Genomic DNA, 12,872 nt, shown 5'->3' on the forward strand with positions numbered 1-12,872 from the left:
CATAAATGAAAGCTTTGAAGAAGCAGCCAGACCTTCCCTTAGGAAGCTTGGGACAGGCAGTGCTGTTGTCTAAATGCTGGTGCTTGTGTCTCTGGTGGGTCATACTGAGGTTCTCTTAGTGTTCCCCTGGGGAAAGGTGGAGTGAAAACAAGCAGAGACCATGGTAAATCTCTAACAGATGGCTTAAAAGGCCTCCTTGGCACAACTTCTTGTCTAAATGTTGAGGAATATGTAGGTAACCTTTATTAAAGAAACACTAGGTTTGAACAAATAATTGTGTTAATGTCATATGATAGAAACTGTACGACGTAATCTGTTTTTCTATTTCATGGCCCAGATGGTTGGTATGTACAATTCCTAAAGTTCATTATGTTGCCATGAACTAGATAGTGAAAAAAACCCCACATGCTTGGAGTTATTTTCATAAGTGTTAGATTGAAATATATTTTAAATCTTTTCAAGCCTTGTTTTATCTGAAGTTCATTGCTTTTTAATAATCAAAAAAAATTCAATGTTTGAATCTTTCACAAACTTATTAATTAAAGCTGATTTACCTCATGGGTTTGATATAATTATATTTGGGATATTGAAGTACATTCTGTTGTTGGATATTCAGAATAACAACTTTTCCTTTCTTGGTGCTCTCTGTTCCTGTCTATGTCCTAGAGATGGTTTCTGCTCAGGGAACAGGACTGAGCAAAACTTGAACTCCACTCATGTAGTAAATGCTGCATCTGCAGTGTCCTCATGTCCAGTGCTTACTCACACACTGGTTTTTTTTTGTTTCTGCCTGTCAACCTTCCTGTTGTCATATCCTTACACTTATTCCAGCTCTGGGTTGCCCAAGTTGCAGTTCTGACACTGTAATGACATCCTTCCCTGTTTTCTGAGAAATAAGTTGTAGGCTATTTCTAAGAAACCATGCAGTATTTCTTCAGTATTCCAAGATCTCTACAAATCCTGTAAATACTTCACAATTTTGTTTTAAACCAATAGTGAATGTTTCAGCTTTCTTTGACTATTAGAATGTTTGTGGAACTGCCAGTTAGTGGCCTTTAGTACTTTCTTCAGTTTTTCAGTTTGTGGGTTGCACAGCATTATTTTTTTACTGTGTTTTATATCTACATTGGTGGAAAATCAGAAATATTCTAAACTTAGCAATTAAGATACTGTGCAGTGCCTGTACTTTGCTTTGAGCAGTATTCAAGACATATACCAAGGTCATATTTTGCTTTGACACAATAGTTTTGGCATTTCTCTATTGAAGTAGTCTCCCTGAAGTTGATTTTCCAAGTATTTTGCTGCAGTTCTTTTTTCACAAGGGAGAAAATCTGAACTACATGATTTTAATTCCTCTACAGGTGCAGATGCTGAGCAGGATGCTGCTATCAAACTTGCCCAGGAACGAGCAGAGATAGTTGCCAAGTATGACAGAGTAAGTCAACTTTTTAGTCATTTAAAAGACATTTTATAATGAATCTTCATAATATGTCTGTTTAAAAAGTGAATCATGATTCCAGCTAGCTGTTGTTTAAAATATTCTGTTGAGTACTAATCTGGTGTTTAATGATACACTGGCCTCTGTGGGTGAATTAAACTCTTTCTCCATGGGGGATATTCTGGATAATGACTCAATCAACTCATTTTTCAGGTGCATAGCAGGTTCCTTTGGGACTATTTCAGGGAGTGTATTGTATTAGAAGTAGTGAAAGTGGGGTGTTTGAGGATGCTCAGTGTATCTGTGAGATTAGGAGGACTCTGATTTTACTTTTTATTTATTTAATCTTTTGTTATGGTGGTACAAACACTGAAATCATAGCAGAAGAAGTAAAAGATGAGTGAGCTGTATTGTTTTTCCTCTTGTAGTGGGGAGCTAAAGAAATGCCCTGGTCATACCCTGTTTGTTCTTGGACCCCTTGTCAGGAAAAGCCTGGCACAGACTGTGCCTAGAATGCTTACATAGTAGTCAGGTATTTTTGTACCACTTATGGACTTTCTAAGTGTCCCTGGAGTACAGAGCAGTAGCCTTGTTTGTGGAGTTCATGGAATGTTTTATGTGCTGGTGATCTGCACACTGTGCAGTAAATGAGTGGCTCACCTTGGACTGAGGAAAAACCTGCTTGTGTGTGGCAGGCTGACACCAGCTGCTGCTCAAAGCTGCTCAGTCACTGCCACCTCAGCTGGGCAGGGGAGAGAAAATGGAACAGAAGGCTCATGAGTTGAGATAAAGGCAGGAACAGATCCTTCACCAGTGACTGTCATGGGCAAAGCAGACCTGAGTTGAGGAAATCAGTTTAATTTATTACCAATCAAATCAGAGCAGGACAATAATAAAATAAACACTGGATCAAAAACATTTTCTCCCCAACTCTCCCTTCTTCCTGGGCTTAGCTTTGCTCCCAGTTTTCTCTACCTCCTCCATCTGAGCAGTGCAGGAGGATGGGGAATGGGGGCTGTGGTCAGTTCATCCCATGTTGTTTCTGTGACTCCTCCTGTGGTGGTGTTCACAGGGGTCCCAGGATGAGGGAAGAGATGAGGATCTGACTCCATGTTTCAGAAGGCTTGATTTATTATTTTATGATATATATTACATTAAAACTATACTAAAAGAATAGAAGAAAGGATTTCATCAGAAGGCTGCCTAAGAATAGAAAAAGAATGATAACAAAGGCTTGTGACTGACTGAGACAGTCTGGACAGCTGGGCTGTGATTGGCCATTAATTAGAAACAACCACATGAGACCAACCACAGATGCACCTGTTGCATTCCACAGCAGCAGATAACCATTGGTTACATTTTGTTCCTGAGGCCTCTCAGCTTCTCAGGAGGAAAAATCCTAAGGAAAAGATTTTTCATAAAACATGTCTGTGACATCCTTCCTGCTTGAGGGTTTGACTCTTCCCTTTCTCCAGTGGGGATATCCCTCCCATAGGCTGAAGTTCTCCATGAACTCTTCAGGATGGGTCCTTCCCAAGGGCTGCAGTTCTTCATGGGCTGCTCCAGCACTGGTCCCTCCATCAGGGTCAGTCCTTGAGGCACAGGAGCTCCAGCATGGGTCCCCCATGGGGTCACAGGTCCCCACCACACCTGCTCCAGTGTGGCCTGGGCCATGGCCAGTGGCAGGTCCATACTGGAGCTGGCTTTCTCTGTTGGATGTGGAGGAGGCTTCCAGCAGCTTCTCAAGAAACTGCCCCTGGAGCCCCCTGCTACTAAACCCAGGCCACACAAACCCAATTCTCTTTGTGTTCTGAGTGGGGGCCTGATTTCACAGCAGTAACCTGTGCATAGCCCACACCAGAAGCAGGTAGAGCTGAAATGTGGTTCAACTTCTGCGAGCCTTTGCAAGATTGGCAATTGGAGAGCAGGAATGGGACGTGCATGAATGCATAATTGAGGGGAAACTCAGTGCTGCATTGACAGCTGCTGCAAGTCAGCATGGACTGTGTCTGCAGGATGTGCTCTTGCAGGGGATTGTTCAGGAAAAATGGACTTGGGAAATGAGTAGAGGGCATTCTGGAGACCTTGATGCATTATTGTGGAGTTTACCAGCAGGTGTGGGATTACTGTGACTCTGGCTGAAATGTATTTTGTGTATAGCAGTGACCAAGAGAGATTTCCTGTGATGAAAATATTGTTTGTAAGGGCTGGGATGGGTGTTCTGCTCTCTTTCTTCTTGGTTGGTTAGGACTGGTGTTCTCCTCCTCTAACCTCCTGCCACCATGTCCCAAAGTGTCCCAAAGGTTATGCTTTCAGTGGGTGAATGCTCCCTTATGTGTCTTTATTATTGTGTCATAAAATAGAATTTGGCTTTTTGTTTTTTCCTTTCCCCTTAGGGACGTGAGGGTGCTCAGATTGAGCCGTGGGAAGATGCTGACTACCATCTTTACAAAGTCACAGATAGATTTGGCTTTCTACAGTAAGTAGCAAGATTGTAAAGAAAATAAGATTAAAAGTTTGCTACTATGAGTATTCAGGCTCTTTATTGCATTACCTATTTGGTGAAAGTATTATTATGCCTTTAACAGATATTTTGGAAGCTGCTGTGTAAGTGTTACTGCTGGATAATCTTTCACTGTGCTTTTCAATTCAGTTTCTATCTGGGTTTTTATTTCTGTAATTTGATCTTGCATAGGGAGTGAAATGTTTTAAAATATTTTATTAGGGAATGAAAATTGATAGTTTACAAAAAACATATTCCAAGCTGAATTGAAGATAAATTTTGGTTGTGAATAACTTAGTTGGATGTAAACAAACTTGAAGTTCTTGGAAGGATTTATAAAAATATTGTTAAAATGTTTAATTTTAAAAAGATTCCAACACATTAAGGTTACTCAATGGTTGTATATGAGCAAAAGTGTATCTCAGTCCATAAAAGATTAGTATCTTTTGGCTTCATGTATTTTTTTTTTCTCCTTACTGAAATCTCTGCTGATTTGGGACCTAATATTGAATCAGCTTTAAGTCAGAAAATGCCAGAGGCCACGTGCAGTTCCCCTACAGGTGCCTCCTTTGTAACATAATCTGTTCCTTTTTGGCAAATAGAAGATTAGAGTATTACATTGTATTAGGCTTTTTGTGGTTGGCAGATGTAAATATCCAGCTTGCACAAACTGAACACAAGCTGACTTGCTACTTTTGATGATATTAGGACTCTCTAGGGTTCTTGGTGTTTGGCATTTTTGTTTGAATACATGAAATGCAGTTCAAATCCAGAAAAATCAGTGATAAGTGGAAAACTTAGTAATACCTATGTAATTCATAGTATTGGGAAGGGGGATGTTTATGTTCTGTTTTTTGGGGGACATTTTTTCCTTCTCCTGTTTCCTTTTTGCAATATTATTGTTTTTACAAGCTATGTGAGCTAAAAGTCATCTTTACCTGCAGACTGCTTGTGCTTCACTGGGGTGAGTTATTTGCTGTGTGACATTCCCAGAGATGTGTTTCACACAAAGGGGTCCTTGTGTTGGGAAAGCCCAGCTGCAGCACCACGTGCCTGCAGTTGTAGCATTCCTAATGGATGTCAGAGTTATTTTATTGCTGGGGCAGAGGTAATGGAAGCCACTGCAGGGTTCACCTCTGCCTCCTGAACTTTTCCTGTTACCTGCATTGTGATATTTCCATTTTTATGTGTCAGGTGTAGAAGGTTATTCCTCAAGTGCTCTCCACTTGCTGCTGCTGTTCAGTCATTACCCCAGATGTTCCTCTTGCCCAGGAACATCTTTACTCACCAACACAGAATAAATTCTCTATATAGTCAGCTTCAAGGGATGAAAGCTGAAAGATTTAAATTACATAAAGACTGTACAGGTTAACAGTGTATGCAGATAATCTCTTCACTAATTGTGCCTATTTGTAGCTTATCCATGTCTTGTTACAGGGCAGATTTCACCAGGGAGTGCTCTCAAGGCTTTGTGATTGCTTAAGAGAAATTCAATGTGTTGCAAATGATGTTTTTATTTTCCTGTGAAGAAAAATCTCTTCTAATAGAAGAAATATAATTAGGATAAACAAATCAACTGTCTGTCCCTGAAATGGCAATTTATATTGCACTATAGATTTTAACTATGGTCTGGGTCATGTGTGCTGTCATACTGGGCCTGCTGTGACAGAAAGAAACTCCTGTTCTATGAGATTTGAAATGCAGCAGGATGTACCAAAACCCTCAAAAGTTTGTCATCCCTGAGAGCCATAATTCCCTACAATCTCTCAGGTGTTTACAGTGTAAATTAGCAGGCTGATGCACACTGAAAACAAAATCTGGGGCAGTACCAAACTTAAAGTGTCATTGTTAAGGTCTACAGGGATTTGTAATCTTGTTTATATTGACATCTTAAAATACTAAGAGAGGTGTCTTTTGTGTCAGGAGGGTGCTGGGTGTGAGGAACCTGATACAAAATAAGGGCTTGTTTTCTCAAGTACAATAGGCTTTGATTGCTATCAGTGGTTTTCTATTTTTCCTGGTCTGTGTCCTGTTTGCAGCTTTCCTTGGCTCTGTGAAGGGGCCATTCAAAGTTCAGCTGATTGTTGATAGGGCAGAAAAGATAATTTTGAGGGAATGAAGCACTCAGGCTTCATGTGTAACTTGCCACTGGGTAGAATATGGGAGAATGTAGAGACATTTCAAGAGTAAATTTGGTCTATGTGTTGTCCCAGTGTCCTTCTTTGTGTGTTAAACTGGGAATTTGTAAACTTGAGCCACCTGAAGACTTAACCCTGCTATTATCTTCTTGCCATACCAGTAGAAGTGGGCTCAGGTTTTCCTCAGAGAGGACTGAGAGGGAAGGTGACTTTTTATTTACCAGAGGAGAAATTGGGTTGTGGTTGGAAACAGATAAAACATTTCCCTTGAAGTAAAATATGTCGCTTAAACCTGTGTATAAGACCCTCAGTTGAGGTATCTGGCATCTTTGTTCAATTCTAAGTGATGTAGTATTTACTGTTTACAGGAGTTAGGTCCATCTTTACCCAATATTGTCCTAAATTTTTAGTAGCTGCTGCCTTCAGAACACAATTTAATTTGTTTGCTGCAGTACTTTATTTTTCAGTTCTGCAAATGAATGTGAATGTTCTAGTTAACTTTGGATATTAAAAGGAAAATGGTGTGGACAGATTATTAATATTGCTATTTAAAACAAAAAAATAGCTGAGTTAATACTTAATGAATTTAGGGAACAAGAAAGTGTATTCAGTGAGAAGTAGCAGAGCATTATAATAATGAGACTTATTTGAAGTGAATAAAGGGAAGTTTTAGGGGGAAGTTGGATGTAGGAAGAAGGTTTCCAGCAGAGCTAAAGCTGTGAAATAACCTGTGGGGAGCCCAAGGGGACTGTCTCTTGAGATGCTTAACAGCAGAGTGTGCAAAACAAAATGCAGCTAGGAGGAGTTTGTTCAGTGGCACTGACTAAACTGTAGCAGTTCTGAGCTACTCTACTGCAAACATAAATTGTACAGTAGAGGCATGCAGGAACCAGGAAGAGAAGAGTGAAGCTCTCCTTATTAGCTAAATTACAGAAAATTTGGCCTTTACCAGCTACTGTTGTTGCAAGGCTATAGGGAAGTGGTGGCTTGTGGTTTATTTAAGCCATGGGGTGTTGCAGGCAAACCAGACACAACTTGAAGAATTTCTCATAGTTTACTGCCAGGTAACATGACATTCTGACTGCTGGCTTGGGTGCTGGGTAGAACACTCCAAACCATAGCCCTGTGTTAGGCCCCTAGAGGAAACACCTGTCTCCCCTGTGCCTCCAGGACAAGCTTCCCTTGCTTTTTGTCCTGGGTTAGCCTTGGATCACCCCAGTTCCTTTGGTGGGGTGCAGGCAGTGCAGGAGCTCCTGCACATGAGGACTTCTTTCTGCTGCTCCTGGTTTCTTTCTTATTTTCTCCTTCTGCTCTTTGTGTCTTACATGTCTTCCCCCACCCTGACATGGTGTTTCTCCCCCTCCAGCCACATTCTCAACATCCCCTTCCATGAGTCTCTTCTCTCTTCCAATTAATATTGTTCCTCTTAATTAATACAGATATACATGGTTTATGTGTCACCTGATATACATGGTATATATGGAGTAGTATATTGAATTAATACATCAATTAAATAAATATTCATATAACATGGAATAGCCTATTAAAAGAAAAAGAACCTTCACTTTTGTAATGTTTCTTTCAGAGAATCCTATGTCTCAGAGCTTGTCTTAGTCATGACCATGAGAATTGACAGAGCAGACCAGTATATTTTATAGAAGCCCAATGTGGTTACCAATAAACCTAAAAATATTAAAAAAAAAAAGAGGGCAGGAATATCCCTTCCCAGAAAAGCCTCAGGCATGGTCCTTATTCAATGCAATTTGTTTTCCAGTAAAAATCCTGCTGCTGATTCCACATGACAGTGCAGGACTGCTGAGCAGTCAGGCTGATGTGAAAAGTGCCATTCAATTTGAAAATGAACATTTTTCCCTCTGAAGTCCAGCACCAGTGTCTGTATGTACAGTGTGCCAGTGTTTTGATAAGATGGGATGTTTTTTTCTAGAAGGTGCAGGAGATGGAGGCTTTGAGCTGATGGAAGCCCAGCCCCTCTCTGGGGACTCCACAGGGCTCAGAGAAGGCTTAGCCTGTAATAGATGATTCTGCAATCAAGTATTTTAGGAATGGGAGAAATGCCTAAGATCTCTTCACAGATAGTCATAACAAAAACTGTTGAAGCTGATTTTGGAAATGAAAAAGGCGGAATGTGCTTGGTATTCCTAAAAAATCAGGGGTTTGTTTGCTCAACTTTTCCTTTTTTCCCCCCCGCCCCCTTGTTGGATATGTTGGATCTTTTTGGTCAGCATTGTATGAACGTTGACCCTGCACCCCACAAAAAAGCAGTTCCTCTCTATCCTATCTTGGAACCTGGCTAAGTTTAAATTAAAATGTCCTCAGTATTTTCAGTGTGGACTGTTCTTTCACCAGCCCTTTTCTTTACCTTGTAGATAAGTTCTATTTGCATTTTTTCTATCAGCAGTCATTGATAAGGGAGTAAATTCAGGGAAAAAGAAAACCTGGAGGAGTTTCTGAGTGTCTTGAAGCTCATAGCAGGCATTCCAGTAATGCCTCAGGATCTGGGAATTCCCCCTTCCCCCTCCTGGAATTAGTTAGTTGATTTGGTGCTGCTTTGGAATTGATAAAAAAGTTACTAAAATAAATACCTTATTCCTTGGGTGATAACAAGTTCCCTACTACAACTAGGAATGTTTTAAAAGGTGTTTTATTTCTTTAAACTGACAGTTTATGTAATGTCCATATTGATTTGTCTATTTAGAAATGACAATTTTATGAGTTATTTTTATAGCTAAAAATTATTGGAGGTCTTAAGACAGTAAAAGAAAGCAAGAAATTCAAATGACAGTGTTTTTATAACTAAATAAGTATTTAAGCTTTGACTGTCGTTGAAGCACATACCTAAACTAAAAATGTATTTTTCATTAATATATCCTTGTCTTTATTTTTTTTTAAACTCTCCAGTTAACTACAAGGACCAAATAACTTGATTCCCTGCCCCACATAATGTTAAGGTTGAATGGTCTCAAGAGCATTGGCTGACTGAAGTTTGCAAAACAGCCCAAAGTTTGTCCGTGATCCTGAAGTAGGGGAGAAGCTGAGAACAGCATTTTGCAACTGTAAAGGTCAACACCAGTTGAAAGAGCTGATCCTCTTTGGGCCCTTTCCACACCAGGCCAAAAGTCAGAGCAGGATAAGCCAAATGGCCTCAGTGTTTTCCTAGAATGGCACAGAAAGCTAAAATTTGAGCAAATCTGAGCAGCATCACCAACATAGCCCTGCTCAATGCACTCCAGGTCCTGAGGGGCTTTGTACTGAAATTTGAAAAGCATTGAACAGCATCCCTCTGAAGAAGAAACATCAGCCAGGTTAATTTGTTTTGGTACCTGTTGGAACCACAGATTTCAGTCTTTCAGTCATCTGGGGACCGATCAAAAATAATTTTAAAAATTAAAATGTCCCGCACTTTTCATTTTTAGCTGTAAATTAGGATTTATGTTATCTGGTCTTTTAAAGCATCCTTGTGTGTGTATATTCTGGATGATTCTTTTATATTTCTCTCTCTGTATACCACCCAGCTGAGAACTGAGAAGGAGGTTTTCTGTTTTCTTTTACAAGAAAACAGTTCAAGATCACAGTTTTGCTTTTCTAAGAAAAACAAAAAGAATATTCGTTTTTGCAATTTGGGGCAGGTACAGCTCAAGTCCAAATTTTACTACTCTTCATTGGGAAATACAGATTCTGACCTAAATACTTGTGGGAAATAGTAAAGCTAAGAAGATTTTCAGAAAGTAGAAAGTGTTTTAGTGTCGAAAGTGTTTTAAGTGTTCAGACATTAATAGTTATGAAATAGAAATAACAGAAGAAACTGCAATTTACTTACTGCAACTTTCCAAAAACTTTCTTCTTTCCATTGTTCCCCAATGAATGCCAGCAACAGAATTGTTCTGGTAAGTTTTGGTGATGAGCTGTGAAAATCATAGCAGACATGACATCATTCAAAAAATCAGAGTACTTTTATTTCTTCAGCCTGCACCATATCAGTTCTTTGCAGACCTTGTTATTATTAAGGTTTGTGTTAACTTCTATTAATACTTGTTATCTTATAGCAATAACTTACATTGTTACAATTTATGATCTGACTTGGATGATTCACTTTACACATGTTTTTCCTTTTATTACCTGCTCAGTAAATGGAAACTGGGATATATATTTAGTGTGGCAGATGCTGTTATGGTGATGAATATTCCAGGATTAGCACAGTGAGACTGGGCAGATTGAAGGTTTATTTTGCAAGGTTGTTCAAGTGGGTTTTTATCCCTGAAGACTTGAGTGGTACAATAGAAGTACTAGTGGTAGAAAATACAGATGTGGTCTGCCCCTCACCCCATTCATGAGAGTCTCTCCAAAATTTGGGTTAGATTCTTGTGTTACACTTACAGTAGCTCTGTGCTGATTCTGGTGGAATTGTACTAATTCACAGCAGCTGAGAATGTGACTCATACCCTTATTCTTTATCCCACGAGCCTGTTAAAGCAGAGACCAGGCTTTGAGAATAGTTTGCTAATGATGGAGATTATCACATTGCCAGAGGCACTTTTCGAATAGCAGAATTCATTCTTTCTTTTGCTGACATGAGACCTACCTGCTCTTTTCCATCAAACTTCACTCTTTAGAAAACATAGTGCATTTTTATTAGCTCCAATGCATTCCTACAGCATGCTCCAAAAATGAGTTAGGGGAGCAAAGAAACTGGGAGCTCAGTCAAGGAATGAGATACTCCATTAAATATCTCCAAATGAAGCTATTGATTTTTTTTTTCCCTTCAGTATTATTATTTTACCCTGAACTTTTTAACAGGGTGAGCAACCAGTTATCCCCTCTTGGATTCTATTTCTTGGTAATTTGTATGTAGCCTTGCTGGAAAATAGTCCTTGTCTCTGAAGTATTCTCTGTGCATTCCTTAGTGTTTTCTCCTGTGTGCCTGTTGAACCACATGGCCAAGAGCAATAATTCTTGCACAGCTCTCCCTGCTGATTTGGGTGGGTACATGAGTGAATTCTCTCCTGATAAAACTGTGAGGACAGGTCTCTGAGGGTTCTTGGCAGCAAAAGAAGTTATGCTGAGATTCTGGGTAATAGACAGAAAGAAACATGGTTGATGTAATTTGGTAATAATAAAGTGGCATTCAAAAAAAAAAATAGGGATTTTATATAATTGTAATTTCCAAGTTTTAGTAGGAGAGTCATGGAATCAAGGTTGAAAGAGACAAGCAGTTGACCCAGCACCATCACTGTAACCCCATAACCACTAAACCACATCACCCAGTGCCAGATCCAGAAGCCTCTTAAACACCTCCAGGGATGGTGACTCCACCACCTCCCTGAGCAACCTGTTACAGTGCCTGACTGTGGGAACTCAGCACATCCCTCTGGATGTCCAGAGTTACCCAGAGAACCCTTGGGGGGCTTGGAAACCCTGGAATGCTGCCAGGAGCGTCTGGTGGCTTGACTCCCATCCCTCTAGGGATGTGCCACCTGTTTGAGGACATGAGAGTCACTTGGGAGTGAATGGTGCAAGAAGGATATATTTATAGGGCGAAATAGAGATTTTAGGGTTTTTGGTACAGGGGGGTTATGGAGACAAGATGGAGGGATCAGGGTGTGTCTCATCCTCCTTCTTTCTTCTTCTTGTCTTCCATTTTCTGTGGTGATGTTGGCACTTGGGGATTGGTCCATGGTGAAGGTGCACTTGCCCTCATGGGTGAAAGGTATTGGGAAATAAAGGTAAATATGATGTACGTAGTTTTTAGTACAAAAACGCACGACTGCCCCGTGGGTGGTCAGAGTGCCCTTGGCTGCCTTGCAGATCAGACCTCTGCTGGGCAGAAAGAAAATTCTGTAGACAAGAAATAATAAACAATCTGAAGACCAAAAAACTGGAGAGTCCAGACTTGTCCTTGGAAGCTGGGCCGCCCCAGAACCACCCTACGTGTGTCTGGGCAGACACAGACACCCAACCAGACACCTGACCACCCTAAAAGTGAATTTTTTTGTTCTAATATCTAATCTAATCTCTTTTGTCTCAGTTTAAAGCCATTTCCTTTTAAGGCCATGAAATCTGTGCATCAGAGTTCAAGGAAAGAGCTCCAAGGCTATGAGAAGAGTTGCAAAGTTACTGTTTATAATGACATGGAACCATGATTCTTAATTTTCTAGGCACAGTAAATATTGCCAAACATGTTAAGTGATGTGGTGATGTGCTGAAATAGCAATGAAACATTTATTCTTAACAGTGCAATTATAAATGTCAGTCTTACTGCATTTTATTTATGCTGGTCATTCAGCAGGGACTTGCTGTCATTTTCTTCTCAGTGCTTTGTCAGACAGGGTCAGACCCTCTTGTCAGGAGAGTGGCTAAACTCTTCCCTCCCTTGGGAAGAATTGTGCCAAGCTCAGCCTCTTTCAGCTGCCAAAGTCAAATCTTTCTTTTAAAAAAAGTTCAGATCTCTCTTATTAGAGAAAAGTTGTGTTTCTCTTTCTCCTCAATATACAAATATGCCTCATTTTGATAGTCTAGAATTTTTCATGAGGCATTATAAAGATTTACCATGGGAACTGCTGAATTCTCTTCTCTCCGTTGGAATCTTGTATTATGTGCCATGGATTCTGCCTTCTAATATGTGATACACTTGCCTTGACTGATTTTGCTGCAGAATATTCATTGCTAATCATATTGAGGAACTGCTGTTAAAAAAAACCCAACAAAATGCACACGCAAATTTCAGCTCTACTTAACATTCTTTCCTTTTGCCCTAATACACTATGAAGATATTGTC

At 40.0% G+C, this 12,872-nt stretch overlaps 1 protein-coding gene across 3 annotated transcripts in view; it reads left to right on the forward strand.

Annotated features, from left to right (window-relative positions):
- Positions 1–12,872, forward strand: part of USP6NL (USP6 N-terminal like) — a 115,379-nt gene that overhangs the window by 52,379 nt on the left and 50,128 nt on the right. For all 3 annotated transcript variants that reach the window (XM_071424109.1, XM_071424107.1, XM_071424108.1), the window contains 2 exons: positions 1,362–1,435; positions 3,835–3,917. In XM_071424109.1, the coding sequence (XP_071280210.1) occupies positions 1,362–1,435; positions 3,835–3,917 (157 nt within the window). The remainder of the gene's footprint in view (positions 1–1,361; positions 1,436–3,834; positions 3,918–12,872) is intronic.

The sequence above is a fragment of the Agelaius tricolor genome, unplaced genomic scaffold, assembly GCF_023055355.1.
Source record: "Agelaius tricolor isolate 1412-34295 unplaced genomic scaffold, bAgeTri1.0.p SCAF_3, whole genome shotgun sequence".
In the NCBI taxonomy this organism is placed as follows: domain Eukaryota; kingdom Metazoa; phylum Chordata; class Aves; order Passeriformes; family Icteridae; genus Agelaius; species Agelaius tricolor.